Below are 27,262 nucleotides of genomic sequence, written 5' to 3' on the forward strand. Positions count from 1 at the left end.
TATTACAAAAATATATAAGGGTGGGTTCACACTGCCATTGTCAATCCGTCCTAGGATGACAACAACACACATAAACACACATAAACTTTGGCAGAGTAACGGACACAGACTCAGCCTATGTCTGTTCCCATTGACATGCTGTCATCTTTGTTTACTTTTGTAACAGAAAAAAAGTTGTGCATTCCTCAGTAAACAAAAACTGTGAGGCTGAGGCCTCACGTTGCGGAAACACAGCTTTTTTTCTTGCAGATTTTGTTCCAGTTTTTTGAGCCAAAGCCAAGAATGTCTACAAAAGGAATGGGACATATATAGAAAGTATAGTAATTATACCTCTGCTAAATCCACTCCTGGATTTGGCTAAAACAATAAACACAACATAATCTGTAACAAAAAAGCTGTGTTTATGCAACGCGGGTCTTTAGTCTCAATCAGATAAAAATTTTTTTGCTAAATTCAGCAAATAATTTTACCTTTTCCTCAACTGTTACTTTGTGACTTTAGATAAATAGTAGTGCAAATAGTCTTCTTATTGAACTCTTTTTTTTCCCCCTAACTATTCTGTTCTTCGCCTTTTCTTTCTAGAATGATATTGGTGGACAAAGAAGCCTTGTTAACAAATGGACAACTTTTTTGAAGGCTCGACTTGTGTGCTCAGTGATGGATGATGATGGGACTGAGACACATTTTGATGAGTTGGGTGCGTAATTATTGCATGTTGTAATGTATATATCCATAATTGGCTAGTAATATAAGTTACACATAGTATAAATAAATGTATGAATCACTGGTACAGACAGTATCTGCTTCTGCTATCAAACATGTCATGAGCCCTTGCAAAATTTTGCAGGATGTCCATATGACTTCAATACTGTACCAAATCTCCGCAATAGCCATCTCTTGAAGCATAGGACAATTTTATTTTGTCTTAGACATTTAAAAGATCATAATAATTGGATATTGTTTGACTTACTGTACATCTTCAAGTATATGGAGCCATAACATAGCAATGTGTAGTAGCCCTTTTTACAGCTTCCACCACTATCAAACATTCTGTATGGTCCACACCAAACCTTATTTTGTATGTGGTGAAATGTAAAGAAATAATAGTTCTTAGGTTACGTGTGTATCTAACAGAATTGCATTTTTATATCAAATATATTAAATCCATTGTCATTGAGCAGTGTAAACTATTTAAACTGTAAGTGGTCCTCTGTTCCCATTTTCCTGTGTTCTGGCATTGATTGGGCCACACTTTTCTAATTTTCATATATCTGAACATTTTACATTGTTGCAACTGCCTTCATCTTGGTATACAGCTGGGCATGGCCATTAAAGGGGTTAACGACTAGTAGGGAACAACACCCTTAGCAAAAGCTGGTCATTCAGAACTCCACTACCAAGACCGCCATTAATCTACTATTACGCGTGAGAGAACCTGACAGCAAGTTTAGTTTCTGTGCATCATCCCCTCAGGGTAATATTAGGCTAAACCAGACAACCCCTTCAAGTGCAATATACTTCTAATCAAACTAGTATGACTAAATGAATTCTAGATTAGTAATACATGTCTAAAATCTATTTTTCTCCAATATAGAGGATGTTTTTCTCATGGAAGCAGACAATCCCCGATCTACTCTCGTGTATGGAATTTTCACAACCTCAAGGTATAATATTGTTTATGTTACAAGATCTGCACATGGAAAGATACCTGTATAATATGCAGTAGATTTATTGTAATGTATATTAAAAGGGTTGTACCATGATAAGAGAAACAAGTCTGCTTTCTCCCAGAAACAGTGCCAAACATGTCCATGAGTTGTGTCTGGTATTGCAGTTCAGCTCCATTGATGGCACTGTTGCTAGGAGAAAACAAACTTGCTTTCTATAAAACCTTTATTAAATTAAGTATGATTGTACTTTATTAGTCTATTAAGAGTACAATAAGAAGGAACAATAACATGGATGGATGCCCTAGACGCAAGCTTTTTTGGCATCATCACTGGTAGAGATGCAGCCTGTACAAAGACTGTGTTTCATGAACGGAACATGGACATCTGAAGAAGTACTTAGTCACTGTCTAATACCAGCCTGGGGCTTTTGCTAATTCTATGCCCAGGCACACATTCCTGATTCCTAGCCCTAATGTTGCTCGTGACACACTACCTGCGCTGCTTACAACATTTCCCTCCCTTCAAACATAGAAAATTCCTCCCACTGCTCCTTCTGTACTGCACACTGATGGTGAATGACGATTAAGGATGGGCATTCATCAGAGTACATGACGGCTGCTGGGCAGTGCGCACGTCATCTTATCTGGGGGAGAAAGCAGTATTATTGACTAGTAAGATGTGCTTAGCAGCAGCAGGTCCCGCCATCTGTAATGAATGAGATGATGGGACCTAATGGTAATAGCCACTTAGTAGTGAAGTATTGAAATTACCAGTATTGAATTGTTTACTACTTCAAAGTATTAAAATAGTATAGAAAATTAGCTGCATTGTGCAACCCTAATGGCTGGAGAAACCATAGTTTTATATTCAAAATTCTATTCATATTTATTCTGCCAAATCACTGGTAGATAATTTTCCTGTATGTGGAGGAGATAAAAACATGTGAAGACTTTAAGAACTTGTTATTACACATGGGATTTCCCAACATGTTGCAATGCTTCAGATAGGGAGGAATGTTATTCATTTCTAAAATCTTTTGCCATAGTTTATTAAAAGAGCATTGCATGTTTGAGAAAAAAAAGTCAAATATCTCATTGAGCACATGTAAGGAGATATTTCATCACAGACCACCTCTTTATTGAGTTTTGATGGCTCCCACGTTATTCAGTAGCATATATGATATCTACATCACAAAACCAGGGTGGGTTATCTTCTTTAAAGGGGTGGTCCAGCGGGAAAACATTTTTTGGAAAAGAATAAGAGCAAGTTTAAAAGGAATCCTATCATAAAAACTAATTTTTTTCTGCCTACCACGTAGGAATAGATTTAATAAAGGCTATTCGTCTCCTACCTTTAGATGTCTTCTCCGCGCTGCAGTTCAGTATAAAATCCTCTTTTTGGCGGCATGAAAATGAGCTCTCACATGCCCTGGGGGCGGGCCCCAGTGCTCAAACAGTACTGGGGGTGTCCCCAATATTGCGAGAGAACTCTCCAGCGCCGCCTCCATCTACTTCAGGAACGGGTCTTCTTCGCATCTTCTTCTGGCAGTGGCTTCAAACTTCTAGGCCTTGGGCCTAGGGCAAAGCTGACTGCGCATGCCCACCAGCCACAAGAAAATGGCCACTTACACAGTATTGTAAGTGGCTATTTTCTTGTGGCTGGCAGGCATGCGCAGTCGGCTGCCTGAGGCCCAGAAATTTGAATCCCCAACCAGAAGAAGACGCGAAGAAGACCCATTCCTGAAGAAGATGGAGGTGGCGCTGGAGAGTTCTCTCGCAACATTGGCTCATTTGCATACCAACGAAACCCGAATTATATACCGAACAGTGGTGCGGAGAAGACATCTAAAGGTAGGAGAAGAATAGCCTTTCTTAAGTGATACTGACTTAATCCCCTGCTGTTACCATTCTGGTGCTGTCTGAGTCCCTGGTCTTCACTTTCTGATACTATCACAACACATGTGAACACATCTACTCTGCCATTCACATTTTACCTTATGTTTGGAGGTTAGTTAAAGACACACTTCAGAATTTTTTACCATTAATTCATTATGTCCCATTTCCACCACTATATCTAACTCAGCTAGTATTACCTTATTTATTTATTCATTTTTATCTGAAAATTTGGGGTCTTCTTCTCCACATTTGGGTCATGTGATCTTTGATTATTTGGGAGAGCATGTAAGGAAAAGCATAATTTCAGTGTCACCCAGCAGCAGTGATAGTAAAGTCCTCTAGCTGCCCTTGTGATGTTGTACTGAGATATCATGGGATTGATAGCACACTACAGGGAAATATGAAAGTCAAGATGACAAGGAGTGTAGAGAAGATGGATTTTAGGGATATGAGGGCAGTATACACGAAAGAGGCCTGGAGAACGACAGACAGTCAAGGTGAGCGGTGCAGGGATGGAAATAAGTGTTTTTCCTTCAGTGTTTTTAAAGAGAGTCTGCCAGCAATTAAATCTTAGAGTAATCCCAATACTTTGTGCCCCTTACACACTCTCCAGATGTGTGCCTACTATTCAGCATTGCATTTCCATTATTGAGAAAATCTCTGTTTTATGTATAAGCAAATTAGGTGAAAAGGGCATTTTGGGGCATGTGTTATCAATTTTAGGCTCCTGTGGGCATAGCTTTCGAACAAAGAATGGTGGGTTAAGGAACATAATCCACTGCGCAGAACGAATCCCGGGAAGATAAGAGTCTAACACTGCTGAAGCCATTTTCATCTAATTTGCATGTGAATTAAACCAGAATTCTTTCGAAAGTGGAGCTGAAATGCTGAATAACAAAACCATATTTGGAAAGTGTTTAAGGAGCACTACACAGTACTGGGATTACTTTGATTCTGATTTTCCTTCTGGTAAAGCACATTTATGGTATTTTAGAGAGGTATACTTTCTAAAACGTTCTGTATGACAAACATTAATCTCTACCTTGTTATCAGTTCTGTCTAACCATGGGAGCTTCTTATTCCGATACAAACATATGTTATCTGACATTCTGTTCATTTGGTGATGTTCCAAAGAGAATATTCAACTGGTAGGAGAAGCAAAGCTTTGCAGTATATCTTCTCAAGCAGTGGGTGGCTCACATTGGCTAAAACGTCTTATATTATCTGTCCACTATAATTAAGATTTTCTGGGCAGAAATTCATACATTCCAATAGCTGATGATATTCAGATTTACTTGGCAGTTTCAACAGAAGTCTGTTGATGCTAGAAATTATGTGATAAAGAAACAACAAAGGTTCAAGTAAGCAACATCCGTATTGATTTCAGTAGTGCAATAGTATAGCAGACATTTTTTCTTCAATTTCATGGAAATGATCTGTACTTTGGTTCACATTCTGTCAGAAAAAAAGAAGTGATGTCCTTAGATCAAATACCGTACTATAAAGTAACATCTGTCACAAGTCAGAAATATTCAGGCATTGAAAAAACATGGAAAGTAGCTCAATAGATATTTTTTGAGTTAGCCTTTACCTTTCCAGAGTTGTAAGTGTATTTGGTGTTTGGGTGTTTGTACAGGAAGCTTATGAAGGACCCTGATAAAATAATAGCTATATGCCATTTCCAGTTGTGTGTGGCCTCCTTGAATAGATTATATAAAGCATATGACTTCTCTGCTAAGAAATATCTATTTGGAGCGCAGGCAGTGCTTTTCTCATTTATGTTCTAAGCTGAGGTTTATTTTAGAAAATAGACCTCCAAAGTCTGACAAATGTAAATAAAAAATGTCTTAAAGATGGAATTGTTAAAAACTGCATATTGGTGGCGAGCCAGTAGGTAGGATTTCAGGTTTTGCTATGTAATCCCTTAAACATGTGGATTGAAACCCACAGGGAGTTACTGTGTGAATGAAACAACTGAAGGGAAAAAGTAAAATGAGCTACTGTTTCCAGACACAGGCTTCGTGGCACTTTTGAAAAACAGTCTTTGGAAAGCTACAGAGCCATTCATAATAAATAAACTTTTTCATGAATATTTCTTTAGAATTTGGAATTTGTGCTTAATATGTATTTACGGCTCCTAGTTACTGACCTTGTAGTAAAATGCCTTTTACAGTTGTGCAATAAAGTAAAAAGTTTTTTGTGTTACTATTTTCGTTATTGTTCTTATTTACTATTATTGTCATTTTGTTTTTCAGCTCGGTTTTCAAGGGGTCTGCAGTTTGTGTTTATCACATGTCTGACATTCAGACTGTTTTTAATGGTCCATTTGCTCACAGAGAAGGTCCAAACCACCAGCTGATTCCTTACCAGGGTAGAATTCCCTATCCAAGGCCTGGTACGGTAAGTTACCAGGACAGAATTCTACTGTCCTACATTTTTAGATTCACAATCTTATCACATACTTTCACTTCACCTGACTGAAAGAACCTGTGTTGGCTTGTCGGACAAATGATTACACAGGCTATTTATCAGGAACGATTATTATCAATAATAAGCCCATGTAAATTAGGCTTAAAGAGGATCTTTCACCACCTCCACCAATTGAAGTTCTTAGCATCTGTTAATAGGCACCACTCTACTGATTCCAGCATAGTTGGAATATATTTTCACCAGCCTTCACCACTCCACAAGTGCAGATAGTTTTGATGCCTGATGTGCTATTTAAGCTCTGTAATGTTATAAGGGTGGTGTCAGGCAAGAGGTGTGACTCAGAACTCCAATCAGAGGCAGCCAGTGTCAGAGCTCAGAATCACACCCCTTGTCTGCTCCTGCCTGGCACCACCCTCCTGACAATAGAGATCCTAAATAACACATCAGGCACCAAAACTAACAGCAATGATTGCTCAGGAAAAAAAAAAATCCCAACTGTGCCAGAATCAGTAGAGCAGCATATATTAATTGATGTAAGGAGCTGGACTTGTGGAATATGGTGAAAGGTCCTCTTTAAAGGGGACCAAGTTCAAAAAGCTGCTATAAATTTGGTATTTTTTGTTTTAAATCTGTCCAGAAGGTATGGTCAGTAGTAGTTTATATGTGAATTAGCTTTGAGGTGATAACCTTTTATTTTCAAACACACAGAGACACCATACATAGAAAATAAAAGGGTTACTGCCCTCTTGTAGAACAATAAACTACAGTGGCCATATCTTTTGAATAGATGGAAGCTAAATTGGTCACAGGAACAAGTGGATCAAACCACATGTAACATTTAGTGTTTTGCACTTGGTGACAGATCCTCTTTAACTTCCACCTCAGTTATGCTGTTTGGGCTTTGTAACCAGGCCCTATGCCTTCATCCATGTTATTATCCTTCATATCATAAGGGATGATATGCAGTAATATCATATATTGTGTTTCTTTTAGTGTCCAGGAGGCGCATTCACACCAAATGTGCTCACAACAAAGGAATTCCCGGATGACGTTGTTACCTTTATAAGAAACCATCCACTTATGTTTAACTCTATTTATCCAGTACATAAGAGACCACTTCTAATAAGAACAGGCACTGACTACAAGTATACAAAAATAGTGGTGGACAGAGTAAATGCAGCAGATGGGAAGTATCACGTCTTATTTCTTGGAACAGGTAAGCAGAAGTGACATACTACCATAAGTAAATACAGTCCAGCTTGACTACCTTTAGCCCTCCATGAAAGATGAGACTGAGGGCCCTCTATTTACATATACATAAACTATACTGCCCCCCCCTGGGATCATTATCATCTATGGGCTTGTTAGGCCAGCCCAAGCATGTCCACATTGTGTTTGCTGTATATACAGGCACAGTGCTGGTCATAGTTTTGCTCTACTGATGTTGCATCGTATTGCCTTAGGCGCTGTTCCATAGTCATTTGTTATCAATAGCTAATGCATGTATGCTTTTGTAGGTAATCAATTCCAGTTCTATGTTTCGTCATTGGAAGAGAAAAACAATAATGAAGGAAAGAAGGATTTGTCATTTGACAGACAGACACAAATTGCACCTAACAGAACCCACTGACTTATATTGGGGTTTGTCTGTTTTTCATTTGGGTGTCTGTCATTTTTCCATCTGTGGGCATCTTTTTACATGAATCACAAAATAAAATTTTAGTATAAACATTTTTATGATGTCATCAAACATCATTTGTATAGGTGTCTACACTAGGTAAGATTTGCATTAAATTTATATAACTGGGAATGATATAGTGTCTCACACTCTAAACCCATTGACTAAATGTGATAATAGCTTCCACATTCAGTAAATCAGTAGCTGGCTCAGATATAGTCTCATCTTTTACACATATGTTCCCAGAGTGTAAAGTCTCATTCTTATGGATATATTTACAATGGATGTACGGGTTTAAGCACATCAGAGAGTAAGAGCTGCTCTGATGTTTTGCCATACACTGCCTCTGATCCTGCATATCATTGTACGTTGTAATCAGTAAAACCACACTCCATTGTTACATAAAGCCTATTGCTGTTTATACACAGAATTAAAGACAACAGAGACGCATACATTCCTTTGGCATCTAGCTAGCGCAGATGAAATGGCAATGTCTTAAATTAAAACTGAAAAAAATTTATTTTCCTAGTAAAATCCCACACAGATCTAACACTTTTCAAAGCAAGGAAGGGACGCAGTTGTATCTTGTCTAGACATTTCTCTGTAAACTAAATATATCAGCAGCACAAAGTTGCCCTCTATACTCCTTTTTGCTTTCTTTCTGCCATGGATGCAATAAAAGGAAGAAAGTGATCTCACTACTGCCACCTATAGGTAGCTATCCTGCAAGTCATTGTCTGACCCCTAAAAGAGTCCTGATTATTTGCCAAACCCGACAACCATCTGTAGGAAAACCAGATAGCTGTCTGCGAATGCATATGGAGCATTTCCTGGCAGACTCTATACATCAGCTTTATCTCTTCTGTGAGAACCAGTATACTCCTCAACTCTATTGATACTGTTATTGCAGTGCATTAATCTGATGTTGAGAATATGAACAGATAAAATGGTAAGTGCGTATACAGATTGGATGGATTTCAGAGTGCCCAATACTTTGCTCATGTAGGAGATAAACTGATGCCAGAGGGCTTGGTCTAAAAGTGGCTTATTTCTTTCTTCCCCTTCTCCCACCTCCATTAATCCAAATATCCAGTCTCCTTGAGTAAAGTGGATTAACCTCCAGCCAGATCTGAGGTTTTAGAATTTTGGATAGTTATTGACAGTAATATAAGGTTTGGACAACAGATTGGGTATGCCACAGTTTAAATAAAACTCCAGAGGGATAATACTCCAGAGGGTTGATACTGTTAACACAAGTCATGGTACACATTTGTTAAAACATCTTTTTAGTCTTCTTTGCTCTAATTTCTGTGCTTAATAAAAGAGTCAAAGAATTCAGACTACCTAAAGTCACAGTAAAGTATGTTAAATAATAGAGATGAGCGAACACTAAAATGTTCGAGGTTCGAAATTCGATTCGAACAGCCGCTCACTGTTCGAGTGTTCGAATGGGTTTCGAACCCCATTATAGTCTATGGGGAACATAAACTCGTTAAGGGGGAAACCCAAATTCGTGTCTGGAGGGTCACCAAGTCCACTATGACACCCCAGGAAATGATACAACACCCTGGAATGACACTGGGACAGCAGGGGAAGCATGTCTGGGGGCATAAAAGTCACTTTATTTCATGGAAATCCCTGTCAGTTTGCGATTTTCGCAAGCTAACTTTTCCCCATAGAAATGCATTGGTCAGTGCTGATTGGCCAGAGTACGGAACTCGACCAATCAGCGCTGGCTCTGCTGGAGGAGGAGGAGTCTAAGATCGCTCCACACCAGTCTCCATTCAGGTCCGACCTTAGACTCCGCCTCCTCCGGCAGAGCCAGCGCTGATTGGCCGAAGGCTGGCCAATGCATTCCTATGCGAATGCAGAGACTTAGCAGTGCTGAGTCAGTTTTGCTCAACTACACATCTGATGCACACTCAGCACTGCTACATCAGATGTAGCAATCTGATGTAGCAGAGCCGAGGGTGCACTAGAACCCCTGTGCAAACTCAGTTCACGCTAATAGAATGCATTGGCCAGCGCTGATTGGCCAATGCATTCTATTAGCCCGATGAAGTAGAGCTGAATGTGTGTGCTAAGCACACTCATTCAGCACTGCTTCATCACGCCAATACAATGCATTAGCCAGTGCTGATTGGCCAGAGTACGGAATTCGGCCAATCAGCGCTGGCTCTGCTGGAGGAGGCGGAGTCTAAGATCGCTCCACACCAGTCTCCATTCAGGTCCGACCTTAGACTCCGCCTCCTCCAGCAGAGCCAGCGCTGATTGGCCGAATTCCGTACTCTGGCCAATCAGCGCTGGCCAATGCATTCTATTAGCCCGATGAAGTAGAGCTGAATGTGTTTGCTAAGCACACACATTCAGCACTGCTTCATCACGCCAATACAATGCATTAGCCAGTGCTGATTGGCCAGAGTACGGAATTCGGCCAATCAGCGCTGGCCAATGCATTCTATTAGCCCGATGAAGTAGAGCTGAATGTGTGTGCTAAGCACACACATTCAGCACTGCTTCATCACGCCAATACAATGCATTAGCCAGTGCTGATTGGCCAGAGTACGGAATTCGGCCAATCAGCGCTGGCCAATGCATTCTATTAGCCCGATGAAGCAGAGCTGAATGTGTGTGCTAAGCACACACATTCAGCACTGCTTCATCACGCCAATACAATGCATTAGCCAGTGCTGATTGGCCAGAGTACGGAATTCGGCCAATCAGCGCTGGCTCTGCTGGAGGAGGCGGAGTCTAAGATCGCTCCACACCAGTCTCCATTCAGGTCCGACCTTAGACTCCGCCTCCTCCAGCAGAGCCAGCGCTGATTGGCCAGAGTACGGAATTCGGCCAATCAGCACTGGCTAATTCATCGGGCTAATAGAATGCATTGGCCAGCGCTGATTGGCCGAATTCCGTACTCTGGCCAATCAGCACTGGCTAATGCATCCTATTGGCGTGATGAAGCAGTGCTGAATGTGTGTGCTTAGCACACACATTCAGCTCTACTTCATCGGGCTAATAGAATGCATTGGCCAATCAGCGCTGGCCAATGCATTCTATTAGCGTGAACTGAGTTTGCACAGGGGTTCTAGTGCACCCTCGGCTCTGCTACATCAGATTGCTACATCTGATGTAGCAGTGCCGAGTGTGCATCAGATGTGTAGTTGAGCAAAACTGACTCAGCACTGCTAAGTCTCTGCATTCGCATAGGAATGCATTGGCCAGCCTTCGGCCAATCAGCGCTGGCTCTGCCGGAGGAGGCGGAGTCTAAGGTCGGACCTGAATGGAGACTGGTGTGGAGCGATCTTAGACTCCGCCTCCTCCAGCAGAGCCAGCGCTGATTGGTCGAGTTCCGTACTCTGGCCAATCAGCGCTGGCCAATGCATTCTATTAGCCCGATGAAGTAGAGCTGAATGTGTGTGCTTAGCACACACATTCAGCTCTACTTCATCAGGCTAATAGAATACATTGGCCAATCAGCGCTGGCCAATGCATTCTATTAGCTTGATGAAGCAGAGTGTGCACAAGGGTTCAAGCGCACCCTCGGCTCTGATGTAGCAGAGCTGAGGTTGCACAAGGGTTCAAGTGCACCCTCGGCTCTCCTACATCAGAGCCGAGGGTGCGCTTGAACCCTTGTGCAGCCTCGGCTCTGCTACATCAGAGCCGAGGGTGCGCTTGAACCCTTGTGCACACTCTGCTTCATCAAGCTAATAGAATGCATTGGCCAGCACTGATTGGCCAGAGTACGGAATTCGGCCAATCAGCGCTGGCCAATGCATCCCTATGGGAAAAAGTTTATCTCACAAAAATCACAATTACACACCCGATAGAGCCCCAAAAAGTTATTTTTAATAACATTCCCCCCTAAATAAAGGTTATCCCTAGCTATCCCTGCCTGTACAGCTATCCCTGTCTCATAGTCACAAAGTTCACATTCTCATATGACCCGGATTTGAAATCCACTATTCGTCTAAAATGGAGGTCACCTGATTTCGGCAGCCAATGACTTTTTCCAATTTTTTTCAATGCCCCCGGTGTCGTAGTTCCTGTCCCACCTCCCCTGCGCTGTTATTGGTGCAAAAAAGGCGCCAGGGAAGGTGGGAGGGGAATCGAATTTTGGTGCACTTTACCACGCGGTGTTCGATTCGATTCGAACATGGCGAACACCCTGATATCCGATCAAACATGTGTTCGATAGAACACTGTTCGCTCATCTCTATTAAATAACAGTACATGAGTACTTGGTTCGAAGGTACAAAGAGAACTGCCTGTGTCTAAATGGTGAATATTTATTTTTACAGTCTATTGTTAATCACAATGACACTTCTAGTTGTTTATGCCATAAAATGCATGACATAGTCACACTGAATTGATGGAAGAGCGTTGAGACTGCATTAGCTTTATAGCTAGTCACACATGTTTATTGCTGTGTCTGCCAAGGCATTATAGCTCTGCCAGGTTTTACATTCTTATTGGATGGCTTTATAGTCCTGGACTGGACTGTGCTGTAGTGTTTAAATTTTATGGAATAACTATCACAGGGAGATTGTACAAAAATAAGATTCATGTAAACTCAGTATACGCTTATTTGACATAGATTTATCAAGTGCTGGCAGATTCTGTCATGAATAGATCTTCATAAGCCCTTTGTTCTGAGGAAGCAGCTTTCACACGCAACACTTTCACCCAGGCTCTGTGTGATGATTAACGTGTCTTTACACCATGAGATCAGTCTTATCGCTGGATACATTTTATTACTATGCCTAGCCTATACAATGCTCTTTTCTTATCTATCCTTTCTTAAAACTTTGATTTGATCATATTTATTTAGCTGTACTGTGAGTTCAGACTTTACACAAATGCGGTATAATAATCTGTGCAGAGCCATGTCTTGGTACATGTAGCATTGCCATGGTTTAGCAGTGTGGTTCACACATGGTTATTACCTGTGGCTTTCGGATCAGAAAAACCTCAGCAAGACAAACTGCAACAGATTGGGTATGCCACAGTTTAAATAAAACTCCAGAGGGATAATCTCATTCATATTGATATAATATCTGGCATTCTTGCTTTTTACTCAGATCTTATGCAGGGATTTACTGGTGGATATTGAAATGTTTGTCATATGGTCCTTAGCAGATCGCTATAAAACCTCTAATTTGTAGCTAAAAATATGTTCAGAACAAAGATTTTGTCCTCAGTCTGCTCCCCTATTGTATTCAATGGGAATCAAAGACTGAAGCAGGATGCTGAAAAAATGTGTCCTGTATAATCTCCCAAGGATTTCCCGACTGATTCAGCCATACTATCCATGGCATAAGACACTAGGTTGATACACTCATTCATCTGGGGCTATTCAGTGAGTGAAAACTGCGACAGAAAGCCAGAGGTCCAGATATTGGAGAGGAATTTGTTGTCAAAGTCTGCTTTAAATTCCTGTTCATTTTCTTCTGTTCAAACTAAGGCTAAGTTCACATCTGCTTAGGAGGACTTTTTTCTCAACTGGTTTCAGTATAAAATCGTCAGAAATCCAGCCAACCCTATTACAGTCTATGGGATTCATGGGTTTCCATGTATAACCAGTTTTTAAGCGGACAGGGTTTCCGTCTTTTGGGTCCCTGTGAGGACCCGAAAGATGGAAGTTCAAATGTTAGTGTGAATCTAGCATACCACTAAGGATAAGTTCGCTGAAAAAGTCTGTTTCAGGAATTAGAAAACTTTTTTTTAGATCTTTTTTATTACATGATGCGTTTTTCGTTGTCTTTTCTTGTATTAGAACACTGTGTAGACCTGGAAGCTTGACTTTAAAGGGGCTCTATCAGCAAAATCATGCTGATAGAGCCCCACATATGTGTGCATAGCCTTTAAAAAGGCTATTCAGGCATTGTAAAAGTTAAATTAAACTACCCCGCCGTTTTAAAATAATAACTTAAAAAAGAATGTTCTCTACTTACTGAAGGTGCACGCTGGGCGGGCATTCAGGGTGCGCCGTCTTCTTCTTCCCCGCCTCTTCTTCCTCTGACGTCTTCGGATCCCGTCCTCCTCCGGCGCTTGCTCGCGGACACTGACAAAAAAAAAATAGCCCGGGCGCATGCGCAGTAGCACGCGGCTTCTACTACGGCTACTGCGCATGCGCCCGGGCTATTTTTTTTATCAGTGTCCGCGAGCAAGCGCGGGAGGAGGACGGGACCCGAAGACGTCAGAGGAAGAAGAGGCGGGGAAGAAGAAGACGGCGCACCCTGAATGCCCGCCCAGCGTGCACCTTCAGTAAGTAGAGAACATTCTTTTTTAAGTTATTATTTTAAAACGGCGGGGTAGTTTAATTTAACTTTTACAGTGCCTGAATAGCCTTTTTAAAGGCTATGCACGCATATGTGGGGCTCTATCAGCATGATTTTGCTGATAGAGCCCCTTTAAAAAAAAAAATGGTATCCAAGACCACTACAAAAAACTGCATTACTTTTTTTCTCGTCCCATTGATTTCCATGGGTTTTTCAAGGCAGAATCCGCCTGAAGATGGCTCATGGAGCATTTTTTTTCTCCTCTAGCTGCAAAAATCAGATAGAGGAGAAAACTGCTAGTGACTTTCATTGAAATGAATGTGAGGTGTTTTTAGAGGTGGATTCCCACTCACAATCATCCTGAAAAAACTCTGTGTGAACATATCCTAACAGTGCAAAGCGGGTCCAAGTGCTATCTGCTTTTTTTGGATTCAACTCAGAACAAAGTAGATCAACTTGGTTAAAAAAAAAAAAAAATGTTTTTATTTTACCATCTTAGTCTTATGCAAATGCAGTTTGTGCACTGTGTAAGGGTAATGTCATAACAGTGGAAGGATCAACTCTCACTGCATGGGGTGGTGCAGGCAGGAGGTGATAGTGGTCCCAGGTCTCCATGACAACTACCTAATTTACATAAGACTTCAAAGTTGTTTTTCTCTATATCTACAGAAGTGACATACATAACAGAGGTATTTTCTTTATAACTGTAATGTGCTCTGCAACATGGTGTGACAGTGGCGTATGCTTGGAGGAGGTGATAGACTCCCTTTACGTCCTAATTAAGATGTGTAAGCAGGAGCTTGTGACCCCCTCAGACAACATTACTAAGGGGTTATTATGGGTTTTCTGTATTTTTTTTTCAAACAATAACATTAATTAATTTAAATAAAAAATGTTTTTTCAATGAGACTTTCAATTGGGATATGTACAATGCTGCCTTCATACAGGAATGTTTAATAGGGATGGCTTTTTACTAGAATGCTTAACAAACAATTGTAATTACTGTAAATGACCCCCCGATACTGCTTTACTACCAGCGTTCTGTTATACAAGCACAGAATATCTGAAATAGACATGCTTAAAAAGCTGACTGTAACAATGCGGAATCTCTGTTGTCCTTTTAGCGAATGAAGAAAGTCTTTTGCAGCGAGTATCTTGGTAATTACTTGGAATCTTACTTCCAGAATTGCTTAATAGACTGTGGAGTGCAGAATGGGTTTTTCACGCCTAGTGGCAATAAAGATTATAGTTTCATACAGAGAACTGCTATATAAGTGTGAATCTCACCAGGATTGTCTGTCACTGTCAGTGCCCTGTCTTGTAGGTGAACCTTGTATGTGAAGATTATTGGACATTTTTTTTTTTAACACAATAATTTAGAGTTTAATAACCAATAATATACAGTATGTTGCAATAGCAATGCAAAATGGAAGTTATTTACTTGCGAGCAATGAGTAGTATATGTAACTTGTAACAATAGCCTTTATAACATTTTAAGAACTATAACAAATAGAAATTTGTGTCATTTTCTTTTTTAATGAAAATGAAAAGAAAATCCTGCCATTGTCGTTCTTGTGTGTTAACTCTCTTTGTTAACATACGTTTATAGCAATTTGTGGGTTCCTATACAGTGAACACACAGTTGGTCTAATCTAACAACTATAAACCTAATATGGCATAGATAGCGAATAAAAACTACAAACTTTATTGGGATATATTAAAAACAGACATACATATAGTGATGACAAACGTGAAGGAATGTATATTCCCTATAATGATTGTGATAACTCAATTCTATCCATTAAGATGATTCACAGATAGATATAAGGAATTTTTCTTCTATCCCTCTTTTGCCAATATCAGGCAATATGGGTTAGGGGGCGTTCACACTACCGTTGGTGTCCGTTATGAAGGTGTCCGTTTAAAAGAAAAAAAACGGACACCTATCATAACGGACATTAACTGACGCTAACTGATGTTAATGTGTCCGTTTTTTTAACTGATCTATTTAATGGAACAGTTAAAAAAACGGACACATTAGTATCAGTAGCATCAGTAAGGGAGCGTTCACACTACCGTCGGTGTCCGACATGTAGTGTCCGACATGTAGTGTCCGCTCCTAGTGTCCGCTCAAAATCTGTCACGGACACTAGGAGCGGACACTAGATGTGTCCGTGACACCTGTCATTCACTTGAATGGGCATCGGGTGCGTTCTTTTGCACTCCGTGCCCGTCCTTTCCTGTCCGCAAGTGAAGCTGTCCGACTTCTCAAGCGGACAGAAAAACCCTGCATGCAGGGTTTTTCTGTCCGCTTGAGAAGTCGGACATCTTCTCTTGCGGACAGGGAAGGACGGGCACGGAGTGCAAAAGAACGCACCCGATGCCCATTGAAATAAATGACAGGTGTCACGGACACATCTAGTGTCCGCTCCTAGTGTCCGTGACAGATTTTGAGCGGACACTAGGAGCGGACACTACATGTCGGACACCGACGGTAGTGTGAACGCCCCCTTAGTGTCCATTTTTTATACTGTTCGTTTTTTTCTTTTTGCTGTTTATGCTTTCTGAGCATGTGCAGAAAATAAACGGACAGAAAATAATGGACAGTAAATGATGGCCATCAGTTACTGTCCGTTATATGTCCGTTGCCCATAGACCTCAATGTTAAAAAAAACAAAAACGGACACTTTCTGTCCGTTTTTTCAAACGGACAAAAAAATCCTGCATGTGTGATTTCTCTGTCCGCTTGAAAAAATGGGCATGGTTGTTAACGGACCCTTAAAGACACAAACGGACACAAACTGACAACAGATGAAATCCCATTGAAATGAATGGAAATTGTAACGGACACAGCTAGTGTCCGTTGCTAAAATCTTGAACGGACAGTAGCAACGGACACTGCAATCGGACACCAACGGTAGTGTGAACGCCCCTGATAAAGGCACTCTGATAAAATATTTGAAAACACCCTTTACACACTAGCCAGTAGCACTCAAGGGTTGTCTAATTACACTCACCGGCCACTTTATTAGGTACACCATGCTAGTAACGGGTTGGACCCCCTTTTGCCTTCAGAACTGCCTCAATTCTTCGTGGCATAGATTCAACAAGGTGCTGGAAGCATTCCTCAGAGATTTTGGTCCATATTGACATGATGGCATCACACAGTTGCCGCAGATTTGTCGGCTGCACATCCATGATGCGAATCTCCCGTTCCACCACATCCCAAAGATACTCTATTGGATTGAGATCTGGTGACTGTGGAGGCCATTGGAGTACAGTGAACTCATTGTCATGTTCAAGAAACCAGTCTGAGATGATTCCAGCTTTATGACATGGCGCATTATCCTGCTGAAAGTAGCCATCAGATGTTGGGTACATTGTGGTCATAAAGGGATGGACATGGTCAGCAACAATACTCAGGTAGGCTTTGGCGTTGCAACGATGCTCAATTGGTACCAAGGGGCCCAAAGAGTGCCAAGAAAATATTCCCCACACCATGACACCACCACCACCAGCCTGAACCGTTGATACAAGGCAGGATGGATCCATGCTTTCATGTTGTTGATGCCAAATTCTGACCCTACCATCCGAATGTCGCAGCAGAAATCGAGACTCATCAGACCAGGCAACGTTTTTCCAATCTTCAATTGTCCAATTTCGATGAGCTTGTGCAAATTGTAGCCTCAGTTTCCTGTTCTTAGCTGAAAGGAGTGGCACCCGGTGTGGTCTTCTGCTGCTGTAGCCCATCTGCCTCAAAGTTCGACGTACTGTGCGTTCAGAGATGCTCTTCTGGCTACCTTGGTTGTAACGGGTGGCTATTTGAGTCACTGTTGCCTTTCTATCAGCTCAAACCAGTCTGGCCATTCTCCTCTAACCTCTGGCATCAACAACGCATTTCCGCCCACAGAACTGCCGCTCACTGGATGTTTTTTCTTTTTCGGACCATTCTCTGTAAACCCTAGAGATGGTTGTGCGTGAAAATCCCAGTAGATCAGCAGTTTCTGAAATACTCAGACCAGCCCTTCTGGCACCAACAACCATGCCACGTTCAAAGGCACTCAAATCACCTTTCTTCCCCATACTGATGCTCGGTTTGAACTGCAGGAGATTGTCTTGACCATGTCTACATGCCTAAATGCACTGAGTTGCCGCCATGTGATTGGCTGATTAGAAATTAAGTGTTAACGAGCAGTTGGACAGGTGTACCTAATAAAGTGGCCGGTGAGTGTATATTGCAGACGCCACACAAATTGTAATGTGACGGCTACACCAACCAAATTAATTAGTGACCAGATTCTTAAGTATGGTTATATTCACATCTGGGGTAAAGCTGTGTTTTATTTGGGACCCTGCAAAACATGTCAGGTATAGCTACAAAATTCTAGCGTGCCCCATTAAGCTAATTAGCCCCCTTATGCTACCAGCAAAATAAGCTCATAGTTGGCACAAGGTGCTACTGAGTAGCTATTCAATAATTCTGTGATCCTATGACATAAATAAACCAGTCAGCGGACCGAGTACGGGTGTTGCAACTGCACTCACATTAGGTCAGTGGCAAGTCAGGTACATTGTAAATACACAACCCTGCTCCTAGCCAAACCACATGATCAAAAAGGTTAAGTCTCCAGCTGTACGGATCTGATAACAAGTCTGTGTGCTGTATAGCCCTATGATCCTTTGTATACACCCTCTACGCATTTCCCCCAGCATTAAACTTCTAAGCCGGCTTCCTCAGAGGAGTTTTTGTGGCTATAACATGCTGATAAATTGCGACCCCTAGATATAGACAATGTGTGATGAAAACCGCAGTTCTCTGTGCCCTAGTGGTGGACGCCGATACTTTCCAATAGTGAGCCGATACAGTGAACAATACTTGTCTTGCAAAGGAAAAAAAAACAAAAAGGCAAACTATTAGGTACTTTGTGTCCCCTCTCAAAACTGCACCAGGACCTGACACTGCTGCTCATGGGGTTTCCAACAATACTGTTCTTATGTCACAGCATTGCGTTGTACTATTCATCTTGAATCTGTATGTTTTAATACTTATGAGAAGTAAACAAGGGTCTACTTGTCCTGGCTTCAGTGGCAGACTACAAATGCCCAAAGGTCTGGAACATGTACACCCTCATTTATTGTATGTGTGCTGGAGCTTAAGCATTACAGTATGCATTCCATATTTTATCATGGCCTGAAGTGACATTCCCAGTGCACTGCGATGTCACTTAATAGAGGCTGGGTTAGGGGTGCCGAACTTTTGACATTTCCATCAGACTCTCCACCCCCTTAACTTGAAACAGGGCATTTGCATATGGATTCAAACAGGACTGATTCTAGGTTATATGCTGCAGGAGACTGCCCTCCACTAGGAAAAAACATGTGTTCTGCTCAGAACCTGCAGCTTGAGCCTATGCCATCAGTATAAGCCTAATGGCATGTGAGACTAATCAGCGAGTGAAAGGAGGGGAGACAAAGGGCCAGAAAATGGAGAGAAATCTGAGGAAATTTGCATGAGTTCCTCATCATTTACTGTTATGTGAACTGTCGCTAATAGGTCCTTATCACATTGGATAATAATGACCTCACAGGTAATAAGGGCACTATGACCTATGTGTGGGTTCTATTACCTGTAAGACGGCATATTTACAGTAATAGCGCCCTAATAGCACCCTCCAATAGATAATAGACACCCCCCCCCCCCTTAATGGTAATGGTATTCCCTGTGTAGGGGCACTATTACTGTTGTACCAATTTGAAAAAAATTGTTTTTGACTGAACAACCCCTTTAAGTATAAAGCAATACTGGAGCAACTTTGGAGAGCACAGGGTATGGCTCAAAGTACCTTCCATGTTCCCTTTAAGGGCATGTGCATGCAGATATGTATCAACTGCTCATATCTTAATTCCAGGAATATTTGTTTAGCAAAGCTAAGACCTGGAACAATGAGTATGTTAGGCAACACAATGTTACTGCATGTCCTTATGACAAAAAGCCAAGAAAGTCTATAAATGAAGACGTATTGAGTTTTCTGAAACAGACTTCACTGTACTGCGTAAATGGGTATTAATGTAGTGGGTGATTATGTAACTCAGACTAAAAATAGTGAATCTGATCTGAGAGTAATGTTCCACCTTATTTTCAATTATATTGTTCAGGTTGTTGTTTTTTTTTTTCACTTTTTTATGTACTTACATGGTAAAATCTGTTCCAAATCTAACAGAGAATGGATCCATGTATTTCATGCATTATCAGATTTTATGTACGCAGTCTGATATTTAGAGATTTAGCAGAGATTTCACTGTTGTTAACAACCTGGTGTCTAGTGACCTAGTAGCTATCTAGCTATCATGCCCAGCATTATTATTCTAGTTAATATGTTTTATTTTTGAGTAATATAATAAAATATTTTGCAGTCTATGATGACTGAATTAGCATCTGTATAGGAGACATATGGTGCAAAAGCTGAGAACTGGAATCAAGATGGCTGCTGCTCTTCTATTCTAAACTCTGAATCAATTTTAAAATTCTTGAAATTGAAAACAATTTTTTTTTCTTGATCTAAAAGATACATGTAATACTTAAAGGGAACCTCTCACATGGCGAATGCAGCATGTTATAGAACAAGAGCAGCTGAGCAGACAAACAGATTTTTAGAAAACAACTTATTGTTATTTTTTCATTTATAGCTTTACTCTTTCAATGCTTAGAAAAAAGTCATCAAGTCATGGAGGCGGCCCTACATTGTGAATAACAGTTCTCCATATATGACTGAGTATAGAGAAATAGCCATCGGTTACTGATAGGACCCATCTCCATGACGAAATGGCTGTTTCTAAGCATAGTATGTATAAATGAATAAATAACAGATTAGTCTGACTCTTTTCCCAGAGATCTGTATATCATGTGCTCAGCTCTATAACATTCTACCCATAGATTGCACCGCATTTTCATGGCAACAGATTCCTTTTAATCATATGTCAAACTCTTTAAAGAGGATCTTTCATGAGTTGGGGCACATGCGGTTTTATATACCACTGGAAAGCCGACAGTGTGCTGAATTCAGCGCATTGTCGGCTCTCATGTTCTGTGCCCCAGGTGAAGAGCTATCGGTGCCGGTACCATAGCTCTTCACCGTCAGAAGGGCATTCCTGACAGTCAGTCAGGAACGTCCTTCTTCACAGCAGCACCTATAGCGCTGTACTGTGAGACCGTTGAGGAACGTCTCCTCCCCCTCCTGATAGTGCTCGTCTACGGACGAGTACTGGTGGAAGCATTCCTCCCCAGTCTCACAGTACAGCGCTATAGGCGCTGCTGTGAAGAAGGACGTTCCTGACAGACTGTCAGGAACGCCCTTCTGACGGTGAAGAGCTACAGTACCAGCACCGACAGCTCTTCACCTGGGGCACAGATCGTGAAAGCCGACAGAGCACTGAATTCAGCGCACTGTCGGCTTTCCAGCGGTATTTAAAACCGCACGTGCCCCAACTCATGAAAGGTCCTCTTTAAACTAGGACATCATTAGTCTTACATGCTCAGACATAAGACATTACTGACATTATATATGCAAAATTTTATCTTTTAAAATGAATAAGAAACTAAATTTTTTCCTACTTATTTCTAGACAAGGGGACGGTACAAAAAGTGGTCGTTCTTCCTGGTAACAACTCCACTAGCGGAGAGCTCATCTTAGAAGAACTGGAAGTTTTTAAGGTTTGGCACCATCTTCTCATTTTCAGAAGTGAACATGTTTACATACAGTTCTGAACTGACAGACTTGGCACTATAAATAAAACTATAGATAAAAGAGCCGATTTCGTAATGTGTGTTTGGGTTACTGGGACTAGATATGAAATAACGTAATGCTTGGTGAAGTCTGTAGCTGTAATTCCAGTGACTTAACATCAGACATGATAAATATTGCTGGCAATAGAAGTAGACGGGTAACTAGCGTTAAAGGCAAACAGAAGTTTGCATGTTTTCCTACTATAGAAAAGGAATGCTCTTGTTATATTATACTGCCAGTGTTTCAAAACGGCATATTTCCATTGAGAAGATTAATATTCAGCTTTCGTTTCACCAACTAGAAAGGAACCTTATTTTTACACATTGCAAACTCCATCAGGACATCCATTCTGGGATAATTATATGGTGTACGAATGGAAAAGAGATAATAATAGTAAAATAAAAGAAACCAAAAGGAAGTAATACAGGGTGACTCATCTTGTTACTAACACTTCCGAGAGGGCATTATTTCTGCTTTCAGGAAGGTCAAGTTTTTGTCCCAAGGCAATGCATTAACAATTACAGGAAGTAATCTATAAGTAACTAGACATAATACTTTACTGTTCGTATCCTCATTTTTTTCAGCTTGCAATACTGAGCTGGTTTCTTAAAGCTCTGGTGGTTACCACAACAAATACTTTAGTATCAGCTTGTGTGTATGACGGATAGGGTCTTGTAGAGTAATTGGCTATATGCCAACTCTTCACTGAAACAGACCAATGATACAATGGGCAAACAAAATAGAAAATGTGTTGCTTATTAAGTAATGAAAGTAGACATAAAAATCAGAGTAACGTTACTACAATGACCAACCTGACCAGTTACTAGAACATAACACATGACAACTTGTCTGGTAACTCACTAAAAACCTCTTTGATAATAATGTTGTCAAGGCAACTATATAAGGGCTCATGTACACAACATTTCATTTTCAGATGATACTTTTGCTTTGTATCAGATTTGCTCCCTTTCCCAGTACATATGCTTGTTTTTAACATCCCTGCTACATCCGTTTTGCATGTGTTTTTTAATGGTAACATGTTTCAAATCTGTCTCTCGGCAAAGAAAAACGACTTTTTAGTGCTGCCCATTTTTTTTCATTGATCCATAGACCACAAGAACAGCTCGGGTCAGTAACTATAGACCTGAATAGTACATGCTCCAAAAAAATTAAACATATACACTGATCAGCTTAAACCAAGTGTTCATGAGCCCGTAGGAAAGCATTAATTCTAATGCTAACCAAGTGCAGTCCAAAGGTACTCGGATAGCAAAACTGGTCATGTGCATGGACCTTAAATTGCAGCTGAGCATGCCATTCAAACATCTACCTTCAAAGACCATACATATTGCAGTCTGTGTATCTGTATGACCTGAATAGGAATGTTGTTAAAGGGCGTCTATCACCAAAAAAATGGCTTCTAAACTGGTATTATGCTTTAAAACGGCTATAAGGGTTATTGACAATATGAAAATACTTTTTTGTATAAAAGTGCAACTTGCTGTCATAAAAATCAACTGTAATACATGTGTAAATGAGCTGTTTTGGCCTGGCCATACTTGCCAGAGCAAGCATTTTCATCTTTAGTCACTACCCACTACATAAAGATCGACAGGTTCTAATGTGCAGGGAAAATAGATGCACCAGCTAATATGGCCATGCCCTGGGTGCACTGAACAAATTTACATGTAGATGAAAACTTGATTTCATTGATAGGACTTTGACACAAACAATGATATTTACTATACCACTACCAGTATCTACAAACAGCATATAAGTGATTTACAAACTATTTTGGTGGTGGTAGATGCCCTTTAAACTGGTTATCTCTTAGAGTTATTCTCTTTGACAAGATGTCTTGCCCCAGGTCCTCCTCTAGACACCACTAGCAATGATATTGCCATTGAATGCCATGTACAGCTAGAACTTATATTATTGTATTAGTTGTATTATTGTAGATTATCACTTTCGCTTCTTCACAATATTTTCTTTTCTTTTCTTTTTTTTTGTTTAGAGTCAAACTCCTATAAAGTCAATGAAGATTTCTTCAAAAAAGGTAATTTTCCCTTGTCTATATTGTTTACACAAAATGTACAGAATGAAAATTATATTTTTTATACACTTGCAGTATAACCAAATTATTCTCCAAAAACAGAATCAATGTTACTAAAAAATATTTTGAGCCTACTTATTGATGTACTGCCTATTCCATATAGAGGTGTGGTATGGCATAAATACATTCAAAAGTGTGTCATTTATGTCAAACACCTTATGTATGAATCCATTGAGCTATTTTGCAAACGTGGAAATTTCATTGTGAATTATTTATGAACTTTTCCATCTGATGTTGTTTTTTTTCACACACTATTATACATCACCAAGGGTTTTGCACTGTTGATCAATCTAGCGAAAAGATACAGAGCTCCAGTAGTGTTAAATCTCCCCATTGTGTCAACATTGGTCTATTTTTTTTTACATGTGTTTTTTTACATATGTAAAAAAATGTCATTGAAGTCAATGGGAGTCTTATTTTTACATGTGTATTTTTTACACGTGTATTTTGCCAAAATAGACACGCGTTTACTCCGTGTGAACGGGCCTTTAAACTAAATGGAACTTGCAGAAATCTTTGTGCTTGCTGCTAAACCAACCCCTATCGGATGAAAGCAACTGATTTACATGTAAATAGAATGGTCAGCAATGGTAGACTGTACAAATATAGAACTTCATATGTCGTCCCAGTGATTTTTCTGTATCCTTTGTATTGTTCCTTCATTCCAAAACTCACTCTAATTTTATGTTCTCAGAGATAACCAAAATGGTATAGTGGTTGTCCAGGATATATTTTGTGACCTATTTTTAGTACAGTCCATAAATATCTGATCAGTAGCTGGTCAATAGGCGATCCCCGCACGGATCAGCTTTAAGGGGCCACTTCTGATGCCCATATTATACACAACACAGGGCCAGAAGCAGTTTGATACATACCACCAGTACTACAGATCAGCTCCTATTGACGTTAATGGGAGCTGAGCTGCAGTACCAGTGGCTATCCATAATAAATATATTAGAACCAACTGCTTCTGGCTGTTGTGTATAATAAGTGCGTTGGTAGGGGTACTGTAAAGCCCTGCTGGGGCTGTCTATTGCCTGACAACCCCTTTAATATTAAGTAACTGCACATTTCAATACTTCTTAATGCAGATTGGTTGCAGATTAAGCTCATTCTTTCAACAACCGCAATCACTCTAATTTCAGTTTGCAGTCCAAAGATTAATTTCCTAATCTATGGGTTTGAAATAGCAAAACCGTGTTTGATGGCAGGCGTGTAATTTCAATTTCCTACTGACATTTTAAAGCTTGTCTCTAGTTACTGATAAATTCTCTTTTAGGAGGAGGTCTGTAGGGCCACCGAGATTAGATTCATTAGTAAGAGTATGCTTATAATCAATTGAGTATTTAGTCACTGAACACACATCCTCTTACACTGATTATATTATAATTCATCTAAATGCAGAAATTGTACACAGCCTGAATACTAAAGTCAAGTACTAAAGCACGTCAGAAAAAAAAACTGAAAAAGCAGAAGATCACATTCAGATCATGCTTTATTTTTAACATCAGTAGAAATGATGATAAATATTTAGACGGCACGCAAAGGGTCACACGGCGTACACGTGCCACATCACGCGGCACGTTACACCGTGTGAATGCACCCTTACAATATGAAGTAGAGGTCTAGGACTTCCTAAAATAGACCACTCAGCAATGAACAAGCCCATACATATGATGATTTTAGGGAAAGGGCTGGTGCTGCAGTTTTGGTCTGGTGTTGCTCTATCATGAGAAAGAGTCAAAGGGGTGTTATTTCTTGACATGAAGGCATATTAAATCAATATACCGTACTGTCAATGTGTATGGTGGAAAGACCCATTCAACATTGATACTAATATTATCCTCAATGTTTTCTGCTAATTAAAGGGTTTTTTTGGGGATTAAATAATGGTGACCTATCAAATCTATTCACACATCAGTGGATTGGTCAGCAATGTGCATCAGCATTTATAAGCCAGATCTCAGCCAGCCAAAGTGCCATTCAATGAAAAAACAAGTTGCTCGGCACTGGTGTGCATACGTGTAATGAAAGTGGATATGTGGACCCACTGTTCCACTTACCAGAAGGGTACTTCGGGTCACCTATTACTAATAGGTGATTGATGACCAGGGACCAGAGGGTACAGGCAGAGGGACAATTGGGAGCAGGCCAAAGCTCAGTGGCAGATAAGGTCATAGATAAGCAGTGGGTCAGGACGGGCAGCTCAAGTTCAGTAGTCCAGGACACCCCAAGGTCATACAACAGTAGGCAGCAGCACAGAAGCGTGGTCCATAAACAATTTGTGGTCAATAATCAATAGGCTCATAGTGGAGCACTCACAGGTGAACTTGTTATAAGATAATAAAATAAGATAATCCTTTAATAGTCCCACAGTGGGGAAATTTCAGTATGTTACAGCAGCATAGTTATGCCTTATGGTTCGGACCAGGTGCTACACAGAGAGGAACACATAGCTGCAGGGAGTGTAATAAAATGCAAGCTACTGGCTGTTTATAGAGAGAACATGAGGCTGTGGAGGAGCAGGAAAAGGACAGCGGATAGCAAAGATAATTTGCTGGTAATTACTGTTGGAAGGTGCTGTATGCTGGCCTCTGGTATTACAGTACCCACTCCGTTACACCCACACTGAAGTTTTTCCCACTTTGAGTCATCAGAATCAACATCCTCTCACTCAGAGTTTATGATGTCTTCAAACTTGGACTCATTGTCAGATCCCATAGAAACAGAACAGACTTGTAGTTCAGGCTTGATTATATTTCATACATCAAACTGCATAGGAGAGGTGACCTGGGCAGAAAAAGGTAGAACAGAAACTGGCAAATCAGACAGGGCACATAGAGGTTCATGGTACAAACAGAGGGGCGGTATTTTTTAATTGACCTCTACCTATGGGTCTGTTGGTATATTTTTCTCAGCAATCCCTGCTCCTTTCCAGTCCTGCATACGTTTCTTCCTCCAGAGGAGGCTGCAGCTTTCTTCAGTTTACACAATCTGGAGGCAGAAGCGTAGACCAGATGTGACAGGAGAAGGAATTGGTGAGCAAAATATCGACCACTAGCTGTTGGAATTAACCAATAGATAGTGCCCCTTAGTTTGTGCCAAGTGGCGCCGCATGAGGCTTCAGTGTAGGTTCAGTCCTGACAATGTTACCAGTGTGTGCGCTTGTGTTTGTGGCGGGGAGGGGGCATATTGTTGTGCGGCATTGGAGGGGAATAGGATAGAAAAACAAACAGTTATAGTTACCTCTTCTGGGCATCAAGTGGGCCCCCAGCGTTTTCTTCATACCTCTTCTGGCCGGCATCTAACGTTACACACTCAAGGGTAAATGCTGAGGCCTGTGACTGGACCTAAGTGGCCACGTGGGGAGCGCTGTGTGACTGCTGTGATCCAATCACAGGCCTCACTGAT

The 27,262-nt window shown here is 40.7% G+C and overlaps 1 protein-coding gene across 1 annotated transcript in view; it reads left to right on the plus strand.

Annotated features, from left to right (window-relative positions):
- SEMA3C (semaphorin 3C) overlaps nt 1-27,262 on the plus strand; it is a 122,246-nt gene that overhangs the window by 80,270 nt on the left and 14,714 nt on the right. Inside the window, exons 9-14 of the mRNA XM_075274049.1 lie at nt 583-697; nt 1,595-1,664; nt 5,821-5,965; nt 6,989-7,211; nt 21,577-21,665; nt 23,753-23,794. Of these exons, the coding sequence (XP_075130150.1) occupies nt 583-697; nt 1,595-1,664; nt 5,821-5,965; nt 6,989-7,211; nt 21,577-21,665; nt 23,753-23,794 (684 nt within the window). The remainder of the gene's footprint in view (nt 1-582; nt 698-1,594; nt 1,665-5,820; nt 5,966-6,988; nt 7,212-21,576; nt 21,666-23,752; nt 23,795-27,262) is intronic.

Source organism: Leptodactylus fuscus, chromosome 5 (genome assembly GCF_031893055.1).
Source record: "Leptodactylus fuscus isolate aLepFus1 chromosome 5, aLepFus1.hap2, whole genome shotgun sequence".
Taxonomy (NCBI): domain Eukaryota; kingdom Metazoa; phylum Chordata; class Amphibia; order Anura; family Leptodactylidae; genus Leptodactylus; species Leptodactylus fuscus.